This window comes from Aulonocara stuartgranti (genome assembly GCF_965226115.1).
Source record: "Aulonocara stuartgranti genome assembly, chromosome: 22".
Classification (NCBI taxonomy): domain Eukaryota; kingdom Metazoa; phylum Chordata; class Actinopteri; order Cichliformes; family Cichlidae; genus Aulonocara; species Aulonocara stuartgranti.
Window position 1 is genome coordinate 36,166,674 of NC_138957.1, and position 27,613 is coordinate 36,194,286.

Genomic DNA, 27,613 nt, shown 5'->3' on the forward strand with positions numbered 1-27,613 from the left:
TTCCCCCCCCCCCTTTTTTTTTTTTGTTTCACCTATCATCCAAAAGGTGGACGAGGTGAAACGTCTTCAAGCAACTTAAACAAGTCCAGAAGCTTTTCTTTCCAAGGTCCTTAGATAACACATGTAATCAATATATGATGCAGAATGAACAAGTAAAGACTGTAAGCTGAGTCTGAGGCTCATGCAGGACATTTCATAGTGAGGTGTCTTTGGTTGGATTATTCAAACATTTACATCAAAGCACCAAACTCATCTCTCACAGATGAAGGTCTTCGAGCTGTAACCAACATAATGTTCAACTGCCTGTTTCAAGTTCCCTTTATCATCACAGCAGACTCCATAGGAATCATAACTCGTACTCTGCTGTGCTGGTGCCCACAACCTGTCAGAGAAATAAAATATGATATTAAACTGGAGTAAACTTTTTTCAATCCTGATTCCTTCAAACTGACTTGTTGTAACTGAACGTCATCACAGACTGCAGATGAAGAGAGTTCAAGCACAGCTGTTCATTCAAAGGAGGATTTCTGCTTTTCTTTACATTCAGTTTGTGGGGCTGTTGGAAAATAGCTCAGCTCATGTATTGCTGATCTATCTTCCAAAACATCAGTGTTTCACTTCTAAATAATAACTCTGGAATAGAAACAAACTAATGTCTCACCTTTCTGTCAGCGCTGATCCGTCCACCCATTCCCATTCATATCCTCCTGATGTCCGTTTGCCTGTCAGACCAGTCCAGGACTCTCCTCTCATGTTCAGTTCATTGATAAATTCCTTTTTGAGTAGAGACACAAATATTGTCTCCAGTCATAATTCAGTACTTCTGTTGTAGTGACATCATCTTGTGAACATGTCTGAAGGAAGAATAACTGTGATGAAACTTTTCTTCCATTGTGCAGAAATCAGAGAGAAATTCATCAGAGTGGAGACAGGAAGCAGGTCACAGACTGACAGCAGGTCAAAGACACAAGTAACAGATGACTGTCAGCTCCATCAAAGATCACACAGACATGAACAAACACACCCACCTGTTCCTCTTTGCTGTTTATCATCACCAGATCAGCTCCTTTATCCTGACAGGCTCTCCTGCTCTCTTGCCAGTGCTTTGCCTCAGTGGATTTAAAGTAACAGCTGCTTCCAAATCTTGTCCATCGATCGGGACACTTCTCTTAATGTCAAACACATGTTTTAAATACAGTTTCTACTCAGTGCTGAAAGTTACAGCCTTTACTTGACTCACAGAGATGTTTTCATATCGTGATTCAAAGGTGTTTTACCTTCCATCTTTTCTTTGAGCTGCTTGACCTCTTCCTGTAGCTGACCGGAGTGATTAGCCAGAAGGCTGAAGTTGTTGCTCAGTTCATTGTTTCTGTTCTGCAGCTGCTCTTTGTCCAAAGTGACTAAAATATCTAGTTGAAGAGCAACGAAACTGATTTAAAACTAAATAATATCATCGACGGAAGTTTTTCATTTTCCTTTCAAATAAATGAAACAAACATTAGCTTGTTAGCTCCTTAATTATCTCAAGTGAACTAACTAGCCAGCATAATGATAACAGACCGCCACTGTCTAACATAGTGTGACTGCACCTGTAGCATTCTTCAGCAGATTCTGCTGCCTGTCTGCTTTGTTGATATAATCACAGAATCACCGTGTTGAGTGTTGTAGGTGGGGAAGAAATCAGCCCAGATGTTTGTTAATTTATAATGTGTTTTTTTTTATCAAAAACGTTTCCCCAGCGCCCATCTGCTGTTGCTTGTTCTGACACTGTCAGAGAAACTCTCTCCTGCTCGCTCTTCCTGTCCCTGTCAGCTACTCCAACCCTTTTCTTCTGTTCGAGCCATTGAAAGCTACTGAAATAGGGAAGCTGTGGTTAGAATGATGGTAGCTGCAGTGTTGGCCAGCCTTCCCTGCCCCCTGAGCACACTGCACTACCCCTCCCCTGCAGCAAGGAAGACTGTGAGAGTGTGGTCCCGTTAGAAAGCAGTGTGGATGATTTTTTTGTTTTCCCTGTTCTAGCCTAACTTCATAAAGGGAATAGATGTTAAAAACAAATAAACGTTACATATGTTTCTGCACTATGTATTCAAAGCCCAATAAAAGATCATATCCTACCAGAGGAAACACAGGAGGAGAATAAGAACTGGACAAAGGCAGGTCTAAATTTCAAATAGTTTCATGTAGAGATGTCAAATGTAAATAATAATAATTTAAATTATAATAATAATTTTTAATACATGTTGGAATTAAATGTCCTCACAGCGTGTCGTGATTCCAGCCAGCATCAGAAGATACAGCACTCCCAGGTTTACTTCAAAAACTCTGAGCCAGCTTCTTGTTGAAGCTGGAACGTTCTTCTGGAAGTGTTCATCTATGCAGAAAATACACAAAGAGTCCACTGATGAGGCACTAAAGACACTTTGGAATTCATTTTTCTTTACATTTAGTTAATTTCCTTTGTAGGAATGTTAAATCGAGTGGTTCTTGCACATCACAAAATGTGTTTTTCTAATGTGGCTGGCAATGTTGAGACATGACTACATTTTAGACACATTTGTGGTCAGCAGCAAAATATATTTTGACCAACAGAAATCAGAAAACTGATATCTTTTTAGCGTGTTTCAGCTGCTGTTGGACAGGTGTGTTTGATTTCTCTTGAAATACTTCAGAAGACAATGTTTCCATGGGAACAGGATACCTAGCAGTCCTGATGTAACAGTTATTAGCTTTATCATATGCACACATGAGTGATGTACAAATGTAATAATAAGGAACAACCATGAACTGTAGAAACATTAAGGGCTGATGAGTTAAATGAGTTCTATTGGTTACTCTGTTCTTTAGTACAGTTAAACTCTACAGTTTAAACTACACTTAAACACTTTTGAGTTAAAAGCTTTTTCATCTGTTTGTGTTTCTCCTAATCACATATACTGCATTTTGATAGCGCTGACTTAACAAAGAATTTGTTTAGATATCCATCTGTTCCTTGTCGGACCACAGAACAGAAATACTGATTTAAACGCTTTGCATTAACTAACAGGTTAAAAGAGCTGTGCTGCTCCTATTGGCTGCTTCTCTCTGCCACTCACAGACCTCTTCCTGAAAGCAGAGCAGCAGCTGAACCAGTTTGACTTGAAGCCACAGACACTGAAACAGTCAGACGGTTAGAAACGGAGCTCCTAACTGGGAGTAAACAGGCCCAGTGCAACAAATGATCTGTGTGCCAGTTTGGACTGGAAACATATTCTGGGGACATGTGACACGAACACTAATATGTCTTAAAGTGGTCGGATATCAGAGCTTTAAAAGACACTGAACAACACTTTCATCACCAACATTTTCTTTGGTTTGGTCACTTTGACGATTTCCTGCTTACCAGCTTCTTGTAGGCCAACGTCAGGGTGCTGCTCTCCATCATCTAACACCTCCACCTCACTCTGCTCTCTCACTCCTCCATCCTCCTGGGACCCTCTGCTGTATTTCACCCTGAAATCTTCAACACTTTGAATTTCTGTAGACATTTTGAGCTGAAAGATCTTTGAGCAGCTTCACCGTCTGTCTGTGTCTTTAAGTCCGACAGCTTTGAAATGAAAATATTGAGGAAGTAAAACCAGACGAGAGTCACTTTTCATCTGACACGTCATGATACATGTAAGAGTCAGTTATGAAGCACTGCAAACAACATCCTGCAAGACCTCCAGTTCCATTATATAAATTAAAAATGCTGAAATTCCATTAATACAGTAATTAAATCATTAAAAATGATAAATGACAGAAACTTGCAGTAGCTTAAATACATTTGTGGATTTCAGTGGGATCGGGAAACCATTTAGTGCTCATTAAAATACCTCCAACAACTTGTTTTTAATATTTGCTGCTTATCATATCACAAACATACAGGTTTAACTCAGCAGCTGCAGTATGTTTATAATAACACGGCTTTGTTAGACGCTGCCTTCTACAAACTGTAAGCACATCGAAGCAGCAGAGAGAAGAAGTGTTTGTGACACAGGAAATATGTCAGAGTGAACTATTTATTTTTACCAGCACAGAAACTAACAGGGCAGCGTGGTGCTGCAGTGGTGAGCACCATCACTTCTTAGACAGAGAGTTCCTGTTTTGGGTGGTTTTGAGTAGAGTCTGCTAGTGTGGGTTTCCTGCTTCCTGCTGTCCAGGTTCCTTGTAATCTGGCTGTACATGTAAACTAAAACACAGAGAATAAATCAAGCCGGCGTAAAGCCTTTCTTTAAACTGCCTGCTGAAACAGTGAAACATGCTGCCCACACATAGTCACAGAGTTTTTTTTGACTGTGCAACTATGTCTCCTCTCTTTCTAAACTTCAGTCCCCTTCTCATATATCTCATAGAATAGCAGATTTACAGGACAGCTCCAAGTACCTATCCCACAGGCCAACAGGAGCCCTAAAAAGATGTTCAAAGGTCAGCCACAGCCAAAAACCACCATAAAGTACGAGGTGATAAGCCATCTGAAATGAAGGAATATGATCTTGAATAGATTCAGCTTCATGAAAGCTGTTTAGAGCAGGGCTCATTACCTTTAATGCCTTTAATACATGTAATCTTTGACACCCACTTTAACTGGCCACGTAAGTGTTTTCCAACACATCCACACAAACACAGAGACACACTAAAGTGTGACTTTATTTATCATTTTTTTAAAATGACTCTGCACAACAAACTGCTTGCAGTGTTTATAAAATATGTGTTCAAATATGGAAAAAGATAGAAGTCATACATGCATTATATGTTTTATGCAGTTCAAACAAGGAAAACACTAAGTGGCACATCATTTTCATGATGTTATTTTATTAATGAAATAAAAAGCAGTTTTTCTGTGATCACATGCTGAGAAAGCCCTTCTTTGCTCAAAACAACAATACGTCTTCTAAACCTTTCTTTTAAGTTCAGCTGGCATGTGTTTCCCGAACACAGTGTTGCTTAGTCAACAATGTTTTCCCTGATATTTAATGAACGATCATAATATTAATGGTGAGCTGTGTTCATTGAATGAGGCACCAGAGTTGGTCCTGCAGACTTTTGACATTTCAGTTCACACAACTGTGTTATAAACAGTGGCCATTTCCGAATGTGTGTTTAACAGAACACCTGGTTTCAGTTAGCTTCATGTTTAAGCATATCTGAAAAATCTCTGCCCACAAACAGCCTCACAGGAGTAACACAAAAAGAGAATTATGATTTATTACATCTGCAAGAGAACTGAAAGAGAACTATGAATCATGAAACTCTTAAAGACTGTAATCAGATTGGCCGTGTAGCACAGTGGAACAGTGGTTAGCATGTTTGCTTCACAGCAAGAAGGAGTTCAGTTCCACCATCACGAGTCTTTCTGTGTGGAGTTTGCATGTTCTCCCTGTATTAGTGGGGGTTCTCTCTGGGTACTCTGGTTTAGTCCCACAGTCCAAAGACATGCAGTTAATGGGGTTAGATTAATTGGTGATTCGAAATTGCCCACCAGTGTGAATGTGAGTGCAAATGGTTATCTATCTCAATGTAATAACTAACTCTACCTTTCTCAGCCTGCTTAAGCTCCAGCTGAAGGATCTTTTAGATATCAGTGCTAATGAAGATATCGACCCACAAGTCTTATGGGAGGCTACAAAATGTTTCATTCGTGGCTTTTCCATCTCATTCTCCTCCATGCTGGCAAAAACAAACTTGCTCAGGTGTCCAATTCAGAAAATCAGATAGAATCTTTACAGAATCTGCAAAAACTTATCCAGTCGGACGATCAGTCTACACTCCTAGCTTCACTGAAGGAAGAATATGATGCAATAACCTTGTCCAAATCAGAGTTCTTCTTGCATAGAACTAGACAGAAGTACTATTTTGAATCAGAGCGTCCTAGTCGTTTGTTGGCACTTATGCTTAAAGAATGTGAAACAAGGACACATATTCCAGCTATAACTAGGGATGGGTATCTTGCCTTGCCTAATGTCCCTGCCTACAATTAAACACATTCACTTAATGAAAATCGGGGGCATCTGCTGTGGCAAATAGGTGCAAGCCTTTGACCACAAACTAAGTCACTGCTCAGTGACATTCATCTATTCTGGACTAAAAGGAGACGCTGCCGGTAGACTGCAGTGAGAACTGCCAGCATCTGAGCCAGACTCTGTCTGTCTCATCATGGTCACCTAAATGCACAGTAATGGCAGGTTTTGTAATAAGGCAGACCGCGCTAACATAATATGCACTGTTAGTTGATTATTTACCTGCCGCATTAACGGGAGAGGACGTGCAAACGTTACCGCTGCTGCTGGGTTGAGATACACGAGTCACGAGTGGAATTAAAAACATGACATTCATTTAAGGTCATCGCGTGTTTTATGAGCAAATGCTTTTGCATATTTGTAGTGTTTCCTCCCTTAAATGAAATGTCTACTTTGCAAGTATTGCAAGTTGCCCTGTTGTCATCCGTTCTCGTAAAGTATAACCAAACTTTTGAGCATTTGAGCCGCCGTGTTTCCTGCCAGGTAAATGACGCTCCGCAGCGTGGTGATGTCTTTTGAGGCGACTGGAATCGATAAGGGAATCGTTTGTAAAAATGGCAAACAATTCCAATTAATTGAAACAGTGGGAACCAGTTCTCAATTCGATTTCCATCCCTAAGTATAAGTCATCATGTTTGTAAATCAGATATTGGCTCTGTAAATGTAACGTTCATATTATCAAACATGCTGCAAATCTCACTGTGGTGGACTGTGTTATTTAAAGTCTGCATGGAAATCCTCTTCAAGTTAGTGCAAGATAAACAGGTTAGTTTGATGCTTTGTGATTTAAAGTAAAGAACAGGGTGTGACTGGAACGCAGTTGTTGTGGTTTCATGGTCAAGTTAAGTTACATCAAGTGTAGCAGAAGTTCATATGAATTTTAGCCGATGATGCTGAGATTCATGCATGTACCAGCCCACAACCCTGGCGACACATCAGCGAAGACACACGCCCCTCAGGCAAAGCCAGACCCAAAAAAGCCAGAGACAGAGTGCCCCATAAGGCCAAGTCCCCAACGCACCCCAGATCGAGCCAGGAGTGTACCACGTCAGTAACCTATGTCCCCCCTCAAAAACAATTCAATTCAGTTCAATTTGGTTTTATTCATAGAGAATCACATCACAACAACAGCTCAAGGCATTTTAAATTTTAGGATAAAGACTCTACAATAATACAAAGGAAACACAGAAAACCCCAACAATGAAATGACCCACTGTAAGCAAGCAATTTGTTGAGAGTGGGAAGGAAAAAATCCAGTTTAACAGGAAGAAAACTCTGGCAGAACCAGGCTCAGGGAGGGGCGGAGCCATCTTCTGTGACTGGTTGGGGTGAGTGGAAGAAGACAGGATAAAGACATGCTGTGGAAGAGAGACAGAGATTAATAACCGGTACAATTCAATGCAGAGAGGTCTGTTAATACATAGTGAGTGAGAAAGGTGACTGAAGAAGAAACACACAGTGCATCATGGGAATCCCCGGCAGCCTACGTCTATTGCAGCATAACTAAGGGAGGATTCAGGGTCACCTGGTCCAGCCCTAACTATATGCTTTAGCAAAAAGGAAAGTTTGAAGCCTAATCTTAAAAGTAGAGATAGTGTCTGTCTCTAATCTTTATGAGAGAGCTTTGCAGATTACATTAAGGTCAACATTAAAAAGAGATACTGGACGGTAGCTGGTAGGAAACACAGCGTACTTGCCTGGTTTTAGCCAGAGACTAATGTTGAAAGAATACATATTTGGTGGTAGTCTGCCATTTCCTTATTTTCCTGCAACATTCCATATAATGTTGGTAACAGAATTATGCAGAAGTCTTTATAGAATTCTGCTTTAATCTAATTCTCTACCAGAAAATGTTTGTGGCTACTAGATTATCTTTCTCACCGTAGCAGTTTTCATTTAAGTGCTTCTTAGTATATGAACACAAACATAAACTTATTAAATCAGATCTATTTTGTTATCATTAAAATGATTCCAAGCACCAGCTGCTAAACACAGTACAGCACCTTTTTAACGAGATTCTGGTGAGCTGGAACCACTCTGCGTGTCCTATTGTGATGGGCACCACTAGTATGCCTGTCAGTGGTTTTAATGGCAGATTAGTGTGCAGTGCAAAATCCCATTCACATTTGAGATGGAAGGATAAGCCATACTTGCATTTTGTCATTGGAGCCCGCACTGCTGAACTTCCTCAGTTGTTTCCCCATGAAGTATTCTCTACACAGAGACAAAAACATGGAAGAGTTGCCATACTTTGTAAATGTATATTTTATGCAGTGAAAAAAAAAATAGAAATTAGTTAAATAAGTTATTTCTATAATAAAGTGAAGAGCAAGAATGCAAACAGTACACGTTTAGAGTTTGACTTTGTTTCCTGGGAATTGGAGCTAGCAATTAAAGAAAGATCTTTCTGTATTCTATTTATAAAGCACTGTACATCCAACAATGTTGGCCAAAGTGCTACAAATATGAAACAAAGAGAAAACAGTTTAAATTACATATAGAATACCTTAAAATTAAAAATATATATAATTAATAACGAACAGATTAAGAGACATCAAAAAATCCTGCTGTGCTGAAAGCCGGGGTAAATAAATATGTTTTAAGACATGATTTTAAAGCGATAAGGAAGGTGCCCGTCTAACATGTAAATGCAACTCATTCCACAATTTTAGTGCTGACACCACAAACACACAATCCCCTCTGAACTTACGATTACAGGCACACTCAGGAGGAGCTGGTCTGCCGACCTGAGGGACCTGGACGGTATGTATGGATGAAGAAGCTCAGAGAGGTACAGAGCGGCAGCATTGGACAAAGATTTAAAAAATAAAAAGCAGCTTAAAATGGATCCTAACATACACGGGCAGCCAATGAAGTGAATATAAAACTGGGGTCATATACTCGCATCTACGAGTGGCAGTTAAAAGACGTGCAGCAGCATTCTGGACTAGCTGCAGAAAAGCAGAAGATCGACTCACCCCATAATAAAGAGAATTACAGTAATCCAGCCGAACAGTTACAAAGGCATGGATTACTGTTTCAAATTGCTGTGGCGCAAGAACGTGCTTAATTTTGGCCAGCTGCCTCAGATGAAAGAAACTAGACCTTACAGCCGACCTAATCTGGCCTTCAAGCTTAAGTTCAGGATCCATTTTAAAACCTAGATTTACAATCTCTGGTTTACAAAATGATTTCAGGGTTTGCAAATCAACACACAGAACACCAATGGAGGCAGGTCTAAGCATCATTACTTCAGTTTTAGAATCATTAAAGCAAAGAAAGTTTAGCGCCAACCACGACTTGACGTCCTCCAGACATGTTTGCAAGCGATTTACAGACGACCCATTTTTCTTTTTAAGAGGAACATAAATCTGACAGTCATCTGCATAACAGTGAAAAGAGAGTCTGTGTTTTCTAAAAATTGAGCCCAAGGGAAGTAAACAAAGCGAAAACAGGATAGAGCCCAGAATGGAACCCTGTGGTACTCCATGAGACAGCGGAGCACGGGAGGACTCAGTTTCCTAAGCGAACTGAAAAGGTTCGATCTGTTAAATAAGACGTTTTCAGAGCCACACCTGTTATACGGACACACACACAGATTAAAATTTCATCGTCTACAGTGTCAAATTCAGCAGTTAAATCGAGTAAAATAAGAATGACACTTTCACCAGAATCAAATTAAAATATATCATTAAAAATTCTTAAAAGTGACGATTCAGTGCTATGCATTGCTTTAAAACCAGATAGGAAAATCTCCTGAATATTTTGTGCATTCAAGTATGGTTATATATCAATTGGTTATATACTATTTTTTCCAAGAATTTAGATAAAAATGGCAGCTTAGATATTGGTCTGAAGTTTTCAGCGTTTGTATCTAGCCCAGGTTTCTTTAGAATAAATTGTATCTTTGAAATTCTTTGGAACCACACCTGAGGTAAGGCTGCTATTTAAAATGGTTACAATAGTTGAACATATGGTAGAAAGAACGTTTTTCAGAAAACGGGGAGGGATAGCATCGTGAGGTGAGCCTACAGGCTTTAGATGATCCACCACCTCCTGTAGCTGAACAAAAATAACCGACTCAAACTGTTGAAAGACAAATTGGTCAGATGTGGGCAAAATAATCCATACCCTAGCCAAAACTAAGTTGTTCATAAAGAAGTGAAGGCTCAAAACTGAGAGAAGAAGGAGGGCATAAAATAGTCTCAATTGAGTTAAACATTGTATGTGGTTTCTGATAATTTACCAAAATAATGTTAGCAAAGCCTTTCCTCTTTGTTTCTTTTACTGTGTACTGATATAAGGCCCAGCGCTCGCTTAAATTTTGTAAAGAGACCTGTAAGTTATCTTTTTTCCATCTCCACTCAGCCCTATGACATTCACGCCTCGCAGCACAGGTTTCATTGTTCAACCAGGGTCCAAACTTGGTCTTAGGATGCCTGATTTTCAGAGGGGCAACAATATCCAAGGCAGTCTGACAAGTGGTATGAAACCAAGAACTGAGTTCCTCTACGTTTTGGAGTGTCTCGGGAATGGAGAACTGATTATAGAAGGTGGAGAGAAATTTAACAAACGAGATGGCTGAGCAGGGACATGCCCCCTGAATTCATTTATAGATAACGAGATGTAAAACAGAACCAGCATATGATCAGAGAAAACAGGTCAGAGACTTAAAACAGGCAGTGAGTGCGCTAAAACCAGATCGAGAGCGTGGCCACACTGTTGTGTGGATGCAGACACACATCGAACTAAATTAAAAGAATCAGTAAGATTCAAAAAGTCTTTAACCATGGGCTTTTCTGGACAGCACACATGAATATTAAAATCCCCGACAATAAGAAAGGAGTCATATTTTATCGTGACTTCAATTAGAAATGCAGCAAATTCCTTTATACAGCCCTTACTGTATTTTGGGGCCCTGTATATTATTGTGCACAGTACAGGGGGAGAATAGGCTATTTCAAATAGCAACAGTTAATAAGTGGAAAAATAAATTTCCAATGAAACCTGTTTACACCTGTAGCGATTTCTGAAGATGGTAGCTACTCCTCCACCTCGACCAGATCTGCGTGGGACTTTAAAATAGCAGCAGTCTGAAGGCTAAAGTTCTGCAAAGGCGTTGGAATCACCAGCAGTTGTCCACGTCTCAGTTAGGCAGAGAAAGTCCAAGTAGTGTAACAAAAAATATTCCTTAAGGATGAAAGTCTTACCAGGCCAAATTTGGCCGGAGTTGAACAGTCACCAGACATCAGCTCATTAAACATACGGCAGGTTTTGCAGATTCGCTCTGCACTGCCGTGGACAGGTATGATGGGAGGGGGTGTGGGAACATCTCAGAGCCAGCAAGTGGCACCAGACATGCATAGGATGGCTTATGAAGATGCCAGGGAAAAGGGGGGCGGCAGGCAACGCTAGGAGCACCGGAAGAAACAGCAGAACCAAACGCTCAACAGGCCTTCAGCTTCACCAATCTCCCACTCTGTTTGCCGCGACGGTGACCTCGCTTCCGGGGAGATTGCACAGGTACATGGAGCAGGTGAGTAGGAACCAACGACAGGAGTGGAGGCAGTATTTTGTGTGCATTTTCCAGTCTACACACCAGAGTATTGGGAGATAGCCGAAGTTTAAGTAAAACTTAGCGATCATAGACCAGCAGGGAGTCGACGTCACAGCAGAATAATACCATTAAAACAGATTTGGAGGAACAGACGGCAAGCCATACACATTGGCGTCATCTTGAACCCCCCCGAAAAAAAAGACAAATATGCATAAATGATCATTTAAGCATATTTAAGTATATCTGAAATTCTGTTCTAAGTTTTGTTCCTTTGATTAACCAGTTGCTGCTTGTGCTAACCTGCTTCCTTGGTAGTTAAAGATTCTGTATCTGGTTGAAAGCACAGATGCGGTAACACTCAACAAATGACGCATTTAAAAAGCAATATTTGGTCACATTTCAATTGAGAAGTGTAAACACACCCACCTGTTTTTCTCTACTATTTACGACAATTAGACTTCCTCCTCTTCTCTGGCAGTATGATTCATTCTCCTGCGAACTTCTCCTGTCATGTAATTCATAGTAACATTTGGATCCTGCCCTCAGCCATCCTACAGGACAGCTATATCCTGCAAGGGTTGTATATCATTTAGTTTCACAATGAAAATAAATTTCACTGCAGTCTCGTGTAACTTAGAAAGGTTCAATTAAAAATGTCTTCAGAGCCAAAGATACAAAAAAGACAGAATGAGAGAAAATCTTTCTCAGCTGTACTTTGTGTTGTCATCTTTGATCCTTCTTTATCAAAAAATTACAACTACAGTTAAAAATTGATTACTTTAGCTGATTATTAAAATAAAACTTTCAATCAGTCTCTGATCCTCTTTTGTTTTACTTTGTCATTTTCTTGAAATTTACACAAGAAATAGAAGCTGTGTTTTTGTTATCTGTTGGGGACTGACCATTTTTTAAAATGCATTGGATACCAAAGAAACTACAGGTTAACATCAAGTAAATATAGTTAAATTACATAAATCGATTGTCAAAACTGCACTAATCATACACTTTAAACTCTCTTTCAGTCAAATTATATTTTAAAATATCATTGTTAAAAGTCACTGTTTTAAAAAAAGACATTTCTAAACCTTTCTGAGTTGCACTTCGTGTCGTCATCATCTTCTTAGTCGATTTAACATAAACTGAAATGTATTGAAAACCAAAGATAACACATATACAAATCAAGTAAATATTGCTGATTTACATAAACTGATGGTCAAAATCTTGTGTAAAGCAGAAACCGTAAAACCTCTTTCAGTTTTCATCAAAGAAATTAAACATCCATTTTAAACTGTTGATTGTTAAGTGATTTTTTTAAACAAATAGATACATGAGTTTCCAAACCTTTCTTTGTTGTACTTTGTGTTGTCATCTTTTTTAGAGTTGCTAAAAAAAGAATAGAAACTCTAAAAGGGTTATTGGTTATTTGACATATATTAAAAATCATTTAATCATCATTTAATTTAAATCATTAAATATCAAATAAAACACAGGTAAACATCAAATAAATATTCTTAAATTGTGTAAATAATTATATTATTATAAAAATTTAAACTGTAGTTAAACATTTCAGTTTTAAAATTGATGGATAATGACACATGGAAGAGGTGGCTGGGGAGAGGGAGGTCTGGGCCTCTTTGCTTAGGCTGCTGCCCCGCGACCCGGCCTCGGATAAAGCGGATGAAGATGGATGGATGGAAGTAACCAATGTCTCACAGTTAGAATAAATATACTAAAACTCATATTTTCTTCTACAGGAGCACAAAATCAAACACATGGATAATGACACAAAGTAACTTCAAAAACTTCATTAAAAAAAGTCTTGTCTTGAGATTTAACATTTACCAAATTGAAATTAATTGAAATTAAGTGCTCTCTCTCTGTCTCACACACACACACACACACACACACACACACACACACACCACAAGTGTCACTGATTTATATAACTGTCCATTTTTGAATTTTGGTGTTGTAGCGGCAGTAAGTTTGTATTTCTTACAAGTGTGGCATTTGGCAAAGCATTGTGCCTTTATATTTGTACTATTGGTCTTTAAATCTTCCTCTATACCCCCTTTTTTACTGCCTTGACATACTATAGCACATATAATGTAATAGGCGAAATAACATGAATAGAAATTTATAAATAAACAGATAAAAGAAACACCTGAACAAGAAGAGTCTATAGAGAACGTGTTTAGCACAACAGTGCATTCAACTCATAATTCTAATTGCAAAAGCTGCCAGACAGGACTGGATTTAAAAAATAAAAAAAAATAAAACTAGTTTTAAACATTTGATTCTTAAAACTGACTGTCTAAATGAATAAATAAATGTATTTCCAAACCTTTCTCTGTTGCACTTTTTGTTGTCGTCATCATTACATTTGCTGGAAAAAGAATGGAAATTGTACTTTGGTTGTCTGCTGGTGATATAACATTTGTTAAAATTAAAACCAAAGAAAATGCAGATAAACGTCAAATAAATATCCCTAAATAAACATAAATTGATCATCCAAATGTCATGCAAAGCATAAACTGTAAAATCTATTTCCCTCCTCATCAAAAATATAATTGCATTTAAACATTTAAATGTTAAAAATGTAGGCTCTTTTAAACACACACACACGCACCAAACCCCAAAGAGACAGGAAACACTAATAAACATACAGTGGCATGCAATACATAACCTCCAATACCTTTGTGATTACACTTCCCCAAACAGCTTATCTCTGTAGTTAAGTATTTGATTGTTAAAACTTCAGGTAAAAAAGAGCTTCCTAACCTTTCTCTGTTGTACTTTGTGTTGTCATCTTATTTGCATTTTCTGAAAAAGAGCATTGAAATTGTACTCTGCGGAGTGACTTAGTTAAACATTTAAATGTTAAAACTGATTATAACAAAAAAAATTACCTTTTAGAACTTTCTTTGTTGTACTTTGTGCTGTCATCTTGTTTACACTCGCTGAAAAACATAATGAAAATTGTACTTTGGTTGTCTGCTGGTGACTTAAAATTTACTAAAATGCACTAAACCAAAGAAAATGTTGATCAGTACCAAATTAATATCCTTGCATTGCATATAATGATTATCAAAATAGCCTGCAAAACATAAACACCTCTTTCATTTTTCATCATAAAATTACAATTACAGCTAAACATTTCATTCTTAAAAGTGATTGCTTAAGAAATTTAAATGAATGAGCTTCTAAACCTTTTTCAGTTGTACTTTGTGTTGTCATCTTGTTTACACTCTCTGGAAAAGAAGTGGAAAATGCATCGGATACCAAAGAAACTACAGGTTAACATCAAGTAAATATAGTTAAATTACATAAATCGATTGTCAAAACTGCACTAATCATACACTTTAAACTCTCTTTCAGTCAAATTATATTTTAAAGTATCATTGTTAAAAGTCACTGTTTTAAAAAAAAGACATTTCTAAACCTTTCTGAGTTGCACTTCGTGTCGTCATCATCTTCTTAGTCGATTTAACATAAACTGAAATGTATTGAAAACCAAAGTTAACACATATACAAATCAAGTAAATATTGCTGATTTACATAAATTGATGGTCAAAATCTTGTGTAAAGCAGAAATTATAAAACCTCTTTCAGTCTTCATCAAAGAAATTAAACATCCATTTTAAACAGTTGATTGTTAAGTGATTTTTTTAAACAAATAGATACATGAGTTTCCAAACCTTTCTTTGTTGTACTTTGTGTTGTCATCTTTTTTAGAGTTGCTGAAAAAAGAATGGAAATTGTACTTTGGTTGTCTGCTGGTGATATAACATTTGTTAAAATTAAAACCAAAGAAAATGCAGATAAACGTCAAATAAATATCCCTAAATAAACATAAATTGATCATCCAAATGTCATGCAAAGCATAAACTGTAAAATCTATTTCCCTCCTCATCAAAAATATAATTGTATTTAAACATTTAAATGTTAAAAATGTAGGCTCTTTTAAACATACACACACGCACCAAACCCCAAAGAGACAGAAAACACTAATAAACATACAGTGGCATGCAATACATAACCTCCAATACCTTTGTGATTACACTTCCCCAAACAGCTTATCTCTGTAGTTAAGTATTTGATTGTTAAAACTTTAGGTAAAAAAGAGCTTCCTAACCTTTCTTTGTTGTACTTTGTGTTGTCATCTTATTTGCATTTTCTGAAAAAGAGCATTGAAATTGTACTCTGCGGAGTGACTTAGTTAAACATTTAAATGTTAAAACTGATTATAACAAAAAATAATTACCTTTTAGAACTTTATTTGTTGTACTTTGTGCTGTCATCTTGTTTACAGTTGCTGAAAAAAATAATGAAAATTGTACTTTGGTTGTCTGCTGGTGACTTAAAATTTACTAAAATGCACTAAACCAAAGAAAATGTTGATCAGTACCAAATTAATATCCTTGCATTGAATATAATGATTATCAAAATAGCCTGCAAAACATAAACACCTCTTTCATTTTTCATCATAAAATTACAATTACAGCTAAACATTTCATTCTTAAAAGTGATTGCTTAAGAAATTTAAATGAATGAGCTTCTAAACCTTTTTCAGTTGTACTTTGTGTTGTCATCTTGTTTACACTCTCTGGAAAAGAAGTGGAAGTTGTTCTTGAGTTTTCTGTGGACGACTTAATGTTGTTCGCTACCCCCCCCCCCCCCCCCCCCCCCCCCCCCCACACACACACACACCAAAAGAAACCCCAAAGAGACAGGAAACACTAATAAACATACAGTGGCATGCAATACATAACCTCCAATACCTTTGTGATTACACTTCACCAAACAGCTTATCTATGTAGTTAAGTATTTGATTGTTAAAACTTTAGGTAAAAAAGAGCTTCCTAACCTTTTTCTGTTGTACTTGGTATTGTCATCTTATTTGCATTTTCTGAAAAAGAGCATTGAAATTGTACTCAGGTTTTCTGTCTGCGACTTAACATTATTCATTCATTATGAAAGTGCATTGAAAAGCCGGGAAAACACAGGTCAATATAAAATAAATAATCTTACATTACATATACTGATCATCAAAATAGCATGCAAAGCATAAACTGTAAAACCTATTTCAGTCCTCATCAAAAATATAATTAGTTAAACATTTAAATGTTAAAACTGATTATAACAAAAAAAATTATAATTACCTTTTAAAACTTTCTTTGTTGTACTTTGTGCTGTCATCTTGTTTACAGTTGCTGAAAAAAGAATTGAAATTGTACTTTGGTTGTCTGCAGGTGACTTAAAATTTATATATTATTATAAATTATATTATAATATATATATTATATATATGTTATTCATTTATTATGAAAATGCATTGAAAAGCCAGGAAAGCATATGTCCTTACATTACATATAGTGATCATCAAAATGGCATGCAAAGTGTATACTGTAAAATCTCTTTTGGTCTTCATAGAAAAAAGAGCTTACAGCCAATGTTCCCTCAAACTTTTTTATGTAACTGAACGAACACACAAACTCGCTGAGCGGTTTGAAGCCTCAACAACTGCTTATAGGTATACTTCAACATCTGATTGTTAAAAATGAAGGTAAACAAGCCTTTCTCGGTTGTAGTTTCCGTTGTAAGATGGCTATGTAAAGTACTGGTCTGCTCTGACTGCAAGGTTGCTGAGATACCTGAGGAAAACAGTAAATAACAGGCAGATCAACCTTAAAATTACAGTTCTTAAAGTTTAAAAAGTTGATTTTGTGTTTGTCCGTTCACACAAATGTACGTTTTGAATATTTTTTTTTCCTGTCCCTGTTATTGTCTATACTGGGAAATGGTAATCACCAGGTCGTTTGAATATCTTGAACAAAATAGTGTTACAGCTCAAATGTTTCATTTTGTCATTTAAATTTCAGCACTGTACCTCTAGCAGAACATTTTGAAAAGTAATAAGCGCTAAATGTGAAAAAACATGGGGGGGTTGAGCTGTTAATGAAATGCCAAATTATTCTTCCAAATATATAAGGTGAACAACACAAAAACACAAGTGTTGGACTTTGGTCTTTATAGAAAACAGTTAAGCCTCACCGCGACTGACAATTACAGTCAACATCAAGACAAAACAAGCTCCCAGAGCTGCTGCGATGACTCTGGAATGGCTCCTTTTGGCAGATGAACGGTTCATTCGAGTGTGTTGACCTGTAGAGACAAAATGCATTATCTATTACCAAGTGAGATAATAGATAATTGTATCTATTATCTCACCACACTATTTATATTCCTATGAGTAGACACATCAAAGATGAACAGCAATCAGCTGTGGCAGCTCCTTGTGATTAAAGTAGCAGCCAAAAGTGACTTTTTTCATTTAATCAGTAAGAAGAGCAACATTTGGGTCCAAGTGGTTCCGTATCACACACACTTGATGGGCCCACATCCTCATTTTAGGTTTGACAGCATTTTTAACAGATAAAAGGTTTACACATAAATTACGCTGCAGTTTGGGGAAAGCCTTGAAGGGGCCTGGCAGATACCCAATAATCCGACAGTAATCCGATTACTTTTTTCAAGTAACGAGTAAAGTAAGGGATTACTATTGCAAAAACGGTAATTCGATTACCGTTGCTTTTCCGTAAGCAAGCTGCGTTACTGCGTTACTAAAACCGTGATTTCTTTGCGAGAATGTCTCATAACAGTGACGTAAGCGAGTGCAACGTTCGTGACAACAGCTGTGTGCAGATCAACAATGGATCATATATCAGTGCAGGAGAGAGTATGAGCGTGCAGCGTTTAAAGCGTGGAAGTACTGACCTTATTTTGAGTTTGATTCCATAAAAAGTGACAAAAACATTAGTGTCCGTTGTGCGTGGGAAGAAAACTTCTTTTTACAGCGAAAAAAACCCCTAAACTTCCGAGCAAGCACCGAGTAGCTACGACCTAATGGGAAACTCACAGAGAAACTCGCGGATTCTTCCACTGACCGCGGCACACCTGCACCAGGGTAACCCTCCGCCTGCCCCACTCCTGCTTTACAGGTGAAAATAGAGCAACAGGACCGCTGAGTCTGTGACTTTATTTATTTTCTGCTGTGTTTTACTTGCATCTATTTGAAAGACTGAGTGTAAACACAAAAAATATTTTATTTTATGAGCTGGAATGTGCAGAAAATAGGTTTAAATATTAAACAAATTTCTTCAAGTCAGAGAATGTTGCAGATAATTAATTTTTTTAAAAGATTAAAACTTTTAACTTTTAAAACAAGTTTTAAAAAGAGACTTTTCCATTTGATTACATTTTGTATGATGGATTATGCAGAAAAAGTAGAATTGGGCTTAAAGATCTATCGCTTTATCACCTATTCAGGTTGTAAATCGTGTTTTTGAAAAGTAACTAAGTAACTAAGTAATTAATTACTTTTGAAAATAAGTAATCAGTAAAGTAACAGGATTACTTTTTGGGGGATGTAATCAGTAATTAGTTACTGATTAGTTTTTTCAAGTAACTTGACCAACACTGCCAAAGAAGGCATCCCCTAGAAGCAGTAATAACTGTGGGGCACAAAGGTCAAAGACCTCTGCAGTAATCAATGTTGGTCAAGTTACTTGAAAAAAGTAATCAGTATCTAATTACAAACAATTAAAAACGAGACATGAACATGATTCTGAGCAGGAGTACGAGTGTAAAACTGCAAACAGAATCAAGCAGTACCTGGAATCTGACCTGACATGGGGAGAGGGAAACAGACAAACCCACAATGAACAGAGGGAGACAGAGGACTTAAATACACAGCAGGGTAATGAGGGAAGTGGAAACACCTGGGGAGACACAGCTGACCCAAATGATCATGACACCACAAGGAAAAGTAAAACTAAGCACAATGAACATAGAAACAAGACTTTTAAAACATGGAGAGACATGAACTTGGACTCGCAAGCTTAACACAAGAGACAGGGAGAGCGAACAAGAGAAGGAGAAGATGTTTGTAGCTTATTTTAGGACATAGAAGTATAGTAGAGACACTGACACTGCCCTGGATGTAATATAGGCCTAAATGTGTCATAAACGTAGGCGTAGACTTGTAGGAGACCCTCCCCCACCTTGAGCTGTGAAAATAAGACAAAAAGAAGCTAAAGCTGAGTACAGTGTTGCCAACTTAGCGACTTTGTCGCTATATTTAGCGAGTTTTCAGACCCCTTAGTGACGTTTTTTCTAAAGAAAGTCGCTAAAAAAAGACGTGAAGGCGCGTATCGCTTTTACTCTCAACAAGCAGCAGGTGCTGTAACGCAGTCAGTTCTTCTTTTACTCTTATGTTGTTTTGTGGATCACAAGGTTTAAAACTACTTATAAACACACACACAAAGTAACTCCACCAGAGCGCCTATTTCGGGTCACTTTTGCCGGTCCAAGCCCGGGTAAAGGAGCAGGGTTGGAATTGTGACATTAAAAAAAACAATAATTACTAAAATAAATTTAATTTGTAGTTCTAAATAAACTCTAAATGCATTTAGGACGTTTTTACTCACTTTATGTCTCTTCCACGATGTTATTTCTCTCTCCAACAACATAGGTTACAATTACATTAGCATGACCAGTTATGCAAATTAGGCAATGACGTCATTTAGCGACTTCTAGCGACTTTTAGGACAACCAATAGCGATTTTCCTTACTGAGGAGTTGGCAACACTGGCTGAGTGGAAATTCCGAAGGAGATACCTGGGTGTGGGTGTCAGTACAGTGTTTGAAACTGGATAACTTTGGTCTGGAAGGGAAATGCACTTTTATGATCCACAAGAAGTTCCGTACGCAGAGGTACATACACATATATACACATGCACTTACACACAGGTACGTGCACACGTACTCGCACACACACAACATACAAACACAGTGTTTAGTTTTATGGCACATCGTATAGGGCTTAAAATGGGGGTCACGTCTATAAAACTGTGTGCAACAGCAAAGGAGTTGAGATCTGCTGATGAATTCCAGGGTCCTGTACATCTCCCTTCTAGAAGCTGTATCAATGAGTGTGGATAAATAAAAGTGTTGTGAATTGACTACTTAGTGCTGGTGTTGTCTCTGGAGGCCTGAGGAATCTAAGAACTGGGGTGAAACTGTTTAGAGGTAACAGTTTTGATGCCGAAACCCGGGACATTTTTGCTCTGAGATCGCGCAAACGAAGCGAACAGAGAGCCGCCTAACTCATCTGAAAAGGTAAGCACCACCTGTTTATTCGAAGTGTGCCTATTGGATGAATGCTAAATTATCTGTTTGCTAAGTTGAGCGTATCCCAGTGTAAATTCACTCAGTAGAATAAATAGGTGGTTAAAAGTTTGTCTTAGTCCGTTACAGCAGGAGACGTTTGTCAAGAATTTCAGGTTGATGTTTAGCCTACTGTAAGAAAACTGGGGTTAGAGGCCTTGTCACCGGCTAAAGGCCGCATGTGTGTTCTGGGCTTGGCTGCTCCACAGGCTCTTGGATGCGAGGGCAAGACCCGTGGGACGGGAGGACTAGGTTGGTAACCTTCAGACTGAAACCCTTAAAATAACTAAGTCGGGGTTAGAGTCCCCGTTACGGACTCAAGTCTGCATAAACGCAGGACTGGTTGCTTGGGCCAGTTAAATTCTGTGCTGGGTTGAACCGGAGTGTCTGCTGCAACTAGAGGGCCGTGAAGAGTGTGTGCAATTGCTGTTAGATTCGGCACCCTGCCGGTGGCGGACTCCCTCAGGTGTCGGTGCGTTGGTGGTTCTTTGTATCTGGGGGTGGGCGTCCGGGTACACACCGGCTCACTCCTTGGCGGCCGCTTATTGGGGCTCGCTCGCGCCACTTTGGAGGTGGAGTGCCCCCGGCCTCTCGGCCTGGGGCTCGGTCACTCAGGCACAGCTGGCTGCCGGCGGAGCTCACGGGCACATCCCTGCAACTCCCCCTGGCTTCTGCTCCGCGGCTGCTGAATGAGCTCTCATCTGGGACTCTCCTCAGCTCTTACTGGGACAGTGGCGCGGCTGCCCCTCTGTGGGTCTTCCTTGGTCTCTTGTGTTCTGGGGGCCTCTGGATGTCTGGAGTTTTGATCTCCTCCATACCTGCTTGATACCATAGAGGACAGGGCTGTGGCTCCCCACACTCTCTAGCAGATCATTACATGGAGAAACCTTTGGAATGCAAGCATGCTGATCCACACAGGTATGCACACAGGTGTACACATGGGTATTCACAGATGCGGACTACAGCTTTCTTGGCTGCTGCCTCAAAGCACACTGTGCGCTGTCTATCTTGCGTGCTGCACAATATCGTTTATTATTTAGTAACTATTGATATCTATGACTAGCTAGTTTATTGTGATGGTGCTTTTTTTTTAATTTTATTATTATGTTGCTCTTTGTTGTTTGCTGTCTCCCCTGTTTTTTTTGTTTTTCTTTCTCTCCATACAGGTGACCCAGGAGTTTTTTTTTTTTTTTGTTTGTTTTTTTTCTCTCTTCCCCCCCTTCTCACCGTCTCTTCTCCCCTTTGGTTTTCTTTCTTCCTCTCCCCCTCTTTCTTTCATTCTTTCCCCCTGTCCTATTACAAAAAAAAAAAAAAAAAAAAAGGATGACAAAGGATGAACTGAAGCTCCGCCATCACGTGATGTCACATGCTGCTGTTTCTGATGTCACTTCCAAAATAAATAAATAAATAAAAAAATAAAAATAAATAAAAATAAAAAGATTCGGCACCCCGACAGAGGTTCAGGAGTAAATTGAAGTAATAAAGGAATTGGAGTCTAAAGTGTGTTTGTGGTGTCGGAAAATCCCCGTTAGAGTCGGGGTCTCGAGAGAAGTTTGGGAGTAAGTGCAGATACTAAGAGATTTGAGTTTAAGATTGTGTTTTTGTGGTGTGTGTGGAAATTGTGACGGGAGGCCAACTAATTGTTGTAAATTGTGAGTTTATTGGGGGGTATAATTTGATTGTGTTTTGGGAAAAAGAGAAACCGCGGTTAGACGCCGTGCTGCAGTTTAAGTAATTTGTGCCGTGATCTGAAGATTGTGGGTCCATTGTTCTGGTGTGGTTGAGGTCTAAAAGAGCGGACCGCACCCACTCTGTGTGCTGATTTAGGGCATTGTCCTGAATCGGCAGAGGAGGAAGTGCCTCAAAGCGAGCTGTGAAGGAGACTGCCTAAGGGGGCGGACTCATAGGCGAGATGAAGGAGGAGCAACAAGGACGGCGACATCTGGTGGTAAGTAGAGGGAATTCCAGGTCAGTTAAAAAATAATTGCTGAACGAGGGGAGATTATTAGAGGAGTGAGAAGTTCAACAGAGGAAGAAATTCAATGGAAGACAATTGAGAAGCAAAAAGAGAAACTAGGTGATGCATTGAGGACACCCAACAGGTAAGGATGGTAAAATACGGGAAATGTGGAAGGAAATAATCGGTGTGTGTGACCAAGTTGGAGTGAAGAGTGACACGCGATGCTCCCTGCATCTGCATTAGAAATGCCCCTAGTGGTTGCAGCAGGGGGTGAAAGAAGATACCATATGGGGTAGGGGATTTCCGAGCCATAGCTGGCCGGTGCATTACAGTTACTGCACTGGAAGAAATACTGGCAGCTTTCACTACCAGACCAGACTCCACACCCTTTTTTTCAAATGCAGGAGCAGATTGGGAATTCCATGCGTCAAAAATATCCGACCCCAGGTATCGTTTAGAAAGACTATGCTAGAGGGGGTACCAGAAAAGGCAAGAGAAAAAATCTTAGATTACCCTGACTTAGAAGGGGCAGATGCAAATCGCTGGGAGAGACACCTGGTGCATTATTTGGGGAAGCATTAATAAGAGAAAGATAAGAAGAAAGTGGACCTAAAGGAGCTTCAGGAACAATTTCTTAAGCTCAACTGGGGAGAAGCGAGACAGAAGGTAAGTGAGAGAAAGAAAGAGAACAAATCAACTGGCTCGCCTAAGGTAATGGTAGTTCAAGGCTGCCCACCGGTGCCCTGGGCTATGGAAGGGGTGCGCCTGGAGCGGGTCATGGGCCTAGAGGTGTCTGTTTGATGTGTTATCAGCCTGGGCACTGGTCGAGAGACTGTCCACAGCAGCCACAAATACAGCAGCATATGGGCCCGCCTCAGGGAGGAAGGGGTGGTCCATTCCATCAGGCTCCAAACCCACACATGATCCCTGGACGAAGACCCCAAATGCCGATCTGGGAGGTTGACTGGTACAGCTCGGACTGGCAGCAGTGACACACTCCACAGGGAGGCCGGGGAGAAGGGGGAAAGGCAGGTAATTCCTTTAAAGACTGAAATTGGAAAGCAAGCAGTGGCTCATCCATATGTCATTTCAGCGCAAGTGCCTGTGAACCTGATGGGGCGAGACCTGCTCATCAAACTGAGAGCTGTGATCATGTGTGGGCCTGATGGTTTAACAGTGACTTTGAGAGATGGCACACCGCTTCCTTGTGTGGCCACAGGCACGAGAGGACAGTGGCTGCTGTCTGAGGACATTGACCGCACAGCAGAAATCTACTGAGCCCATCTGACAACCTCTGATGGCATCTTGGCACACTTCCAGCTCTGGCGGCCCTGGATTATGGCTCTGGACAATATATGCTCCACCCATCGACCCATACCACGTGACGCTCTTTTATGACCGCGAAATTACTGAGTGGTATGAATACCTGTTCCATGAATTCCTGGAGGGGAAGGTATGGAAGGTCTCTACCAGGGATATTTATGTTGGACCGCAGGGGGTAGCAGCCCTGGTCCACTTGGCGGAAGAACAAGAAAGCTGGTTCCAAATGGGTCACGAGTCTGTGCCTCATGTGTCTCTAGTGGTTCATTCTGGACACCAAGCAAAGGACTTCAGTCCCATGATACGCGTAGCGTCACGAGCAACTGATTGGCAACCTACACAGATTCCTGATGTCTCCTTCTCCCCAAGTACTAAAACCTATAGAATTTCAACATCTCACACAGATGATACTATATTGGAACATCATCCCATTCCAGGACACATGGCAGGGAACTGACAGATCATCCAGAGGTCGTTAAAGGCCTCTCACAGTTTCCTGACACATTGTGGTCACAGGGGCCTAGTGATGTTGGCTTAACCACCTGCTCCCCTGTGACCTTTGAACTCAAATCTGACATTCCAATATGGCATCCGCAGTACCGACATTCACCACAGGTGGAGGAAGGCATTGCAGAGACTATTGCAGTCGGGTCCAACATCTTTAATGGCAGTGCAAAATAGAAATGCTTTGGACATGTTGCTGGGAGAAAAAGGGAGTGCTGTACTTTTATTCCTAATAACACAGCACCCGATGGCTCTGTGATCAGAGTTCTGGAAGGCCTGAAGACGCTGTCCACCACAATGCATGACCATTCAGGAGTTGACAACCCACTGGAAGCATGGATGACCTCTGTCTTTGGGCAAGGGAAAGGTTTTATTATGTCAATTATGATTTCTTTGTCTGTTTTCCCTGCTATATTAGCAACGTATGGGTGCTGTTGTGTGCCTTGTATCAGAGCTTTGTTCGTAAGACTCATCGACCGTGCTGATGAGTCTTACTCAGACACGGAGACCAGCCCCTAACACAAGGATTCCATATAGTGGAGTGGAGGAAGTCGTAAAATTCTGCAGGAATGGCGTAAGAAGAGATCAAAGGAAATTTCGGACAATATAAGACCTTAATGAGGGGAACCCTTGATCAGATAGCGACGTGGCATGACTCTTAACTGAAGCTCTGACAGAGAGCAGTGACGCATGCCAGGATTTTAAGACTTGAGGTAATGGCTTGATGGCTCGTGAAAGCTTATGTGAGTTTGTCTTTGAGTAGAAATTGAGAGGGGGTGCCTAGCTGGTTAATTTACTTTGGGTACGGTAGTGATAACTAATGTGCCGATTTCTGAAATGAACAGAGGGTGGGGAGTTTCTGAAGGGCTGGTTAAACTGAGAGACTGATCAGAGGAGAACTGCACTTTGCAGAATGAGGGATGGAAAACATTCAATTCAATTTTATTTATATAGTGCCAAATCAAAACAAAAGTTGCCTCAAGGCACTTTATACATTAAAACTGGCATCCCATGACTAGCAAAGATAAACAGCAATGGAGGACCAGCAGAGCATGGAACTAGCAAATGATTTCCAGTTATTAAATGGTGTTAGGAGGCAGTTGCACAGAACTGAGCTTGCTAGCTGGCGCTGATGGGTGGGTGGAGCTACAAGGTATGCAGTAACTTTTGCTGTTGGAGCTGCAATTTTTGCTTTTGCAAGTAAGAAGACTTTGGATTGACATTTAGATTTGTGTGGTTAAGAACCCTTGAAAGTTAGAATGCTGGTGAATGGAAGCAGTTGTAGCTGGTCCAGTCTGAATCCTTAATGGAAGGATATTCAGGAGACTTTACAGAAGCATGGGTACGTTGTGGCTTCTGGGTCCGGCGCTGGTGTCCGTTGGCTTTTCCGCTAACTCTCCCGGTCTGTGGCCTTGTTTCAAAGCAACTGCTATGAGCTTTGCTGGTGGGTGATCTTGCTGAATTGCATGGATGTGGTTACTTCATAACTGGATTTAGCAGAGAGACGACTGGTTGGATAAACATAGCAGACCAGATTGTCGGCCAGTGAGAAAGCTGCTAGTAAGTTCATATGGTATTCAGTTTCTTGTGTAGCTCGTTGTCTGATGTGCTGACAGAAAAGAAGTGGTGGTGTGCGATACTGCATATTTTGGTGTCAAACCGATACCGATACTTTTAAATAAAAAAGGTTGACACTCAATGAATTGCTAATAAATGGCATGGTAAATGGCCTGTATTTATATAGCGCTTTACTAGTCCCTAAGGACCCCAAAGCGCTTTACATATCCAGTCATCCACCCATTCACACACACATTCACACACTGGTGATGGCAGCTACATTGTAGCCACAGCCACCCTGGGGCGCACTGACATATTTAATTTTATTATTAAATAGTGTTATTAAAGAGTTAAAACCCAGGACATAATTAGGACAAAGTTGTTGTTGGTGGTGATGTGTACAGCTGGCAGCGGGAGGGCTGCAGCCGTTGAATGTAATGTTACAGCAACCGTGTGATTTTTGTAAGAGTAAATGATGCTGCGAAGCATGAAAATGCCATTGGGTCTGCCGTGATGGTTTCGTTTAGTATTTCTTTCTAAAAATAAAAGTGCACCAAAACCAGTAAAACAATTAAAATGAGTACTGTTGAGAAACTATAATACAAAAATTACAATTAAAATTCTCAACAACAAAAACAACAGGTGAAAATATAATTATCATGTAAACAACTGAACAACCCCCATCTCTGGCGCTGTCCCAGGAGCGGCGAGTCCGGCGACTTGGCTGTTTCGTCTTTGCCGAAAGCACAGCATTGGAAACAAGAGCAGAACTTAAAGTAAAGAATCGATCTCACTAGGCCAGTATCGATCTGATACCAATACTGACTTAGTATCGATACAATCGATATTTGGATTGATTGTCCCACCACTAATGAGAAGGTGATTGCAAGAAAATGGAAGGATGGGTAAAATTATGTTACTCTTGTAAAATAAGCTGTGTTAAAGACTTTCTCCAAAGGTGTTCACACGAGAACGGACGAGAGCGAACTGTGTTTGCACGAAAATGAGAAGGAACAGCTCTAGAATTGGGGGATCATAGATAAGAACCAGAAGGAGCGTGTTTGGAGGTGTGGTCTCACTCCTGAAATTCAGATACTTTATCTCTAAATAAGGTTTCAAAGGAGACTTCATAATCATATTAACATAAAAAATTTCAAAAGCATCTTAAGCTAATTAAGCTATTTTAGGTGTTGAATGTGAAAGTCAGCATTCATTGCTGCACCACAAAATTTCCAGTGCTTACCATTTTCCTGTAACCCAGGACTGATGGAGTAGTCTTCATGTTCTTGAATCTCCACTTGGCTTTTCTCTTCACCATCCACTCGGTCTCCTTTGCTATATCTCACATGTGTTGCAACTTGAGTACCTGTGGACATTTTGGGAGAACTAAAAGCCTCAACCATCTGCTTCCGCCTCTGTCACGCAGCTGTTTCAAGAGATGAGCATGAAGGA

At 39.7% G+C, this 27,613-nt stretch overlaps 1 protein-coding gene across 8 annotated transcripts; it reads right to left on the reverse strand.

The window, feature by feature from the left end:
- Positions 1-27,613, reverse strand: LOC309699516 (C-type lectin domain family 4 member E-like). 8 transcript variants are annotated; one of them, XM_082522572.1, is made up of 19 exons: positions 27,405-27,613; positions 17,647-17,757; positions 17,169-17,246; positions 16,755-16,805; positions 16,460-16,501; positions 16,157-16,198; positions 15,857-15,907; positions 15,728-15,769; positions 15,291-15,332; positions 15,035-15,088; positions 14,802-14,843; positions 14,502-14,552; positions 14,374-14,415; positions 13,937-13,978; positions 12,934-12,975; positions 12,678-12,731; positions 12,019-12,161; positions 8,190-8,249; positions 7,119-7,393 (listed from the first exon to the last, which is right to left on the reverse strand). In XM_082522572.1, exons 1-18 carry the CDS (start codon positions 27,562-27,564, stop codon positions 8,196-8,198), a joined length of 1,143 nt encoding a protein of 380 aa, XP_082378698.1. In that variant the 5' UTR covers positions 27,565-27,613; the 3' UTR covers positions 7,119-7,393; positions 8,190-8,195. The 8 variants fall into 8 exon arrangements, with proteins under 8 accessions (XP_082378704.1, XP_082378698.1, XP_082378699.1 ...); XM_082522573.1 differs by lacking the exon at positions 15,291-15,332 and having other exon boundaries at positions 13,937-14,014; XM_082522574.1 differs by lacking the exon at positions 14,374-14,415.

Coding starts and splice junctions, on each gene's coding strand:
- LOC309699516 (XM_082522572.1), bottom strand. CDS start 27,564: ATGGTTGAGGCTTTTAGTTCTCCCAAAATGTCCACAGGTACTCAAGTT. Junction 15,908..16,156: donor ACAAAGTACAACTGAAAAAG/GTTTAGAAGCTC, acceptor TATTTTTTTCAG/CAACTGTAAACAAGATGACA. Junction 12,732..12,933: donor ACAAAGTACAACAAAGAAAG/GTTTGGAAACTC, acceptor AATACATTTCAG/TTTATGTTAAATCGACTAAG.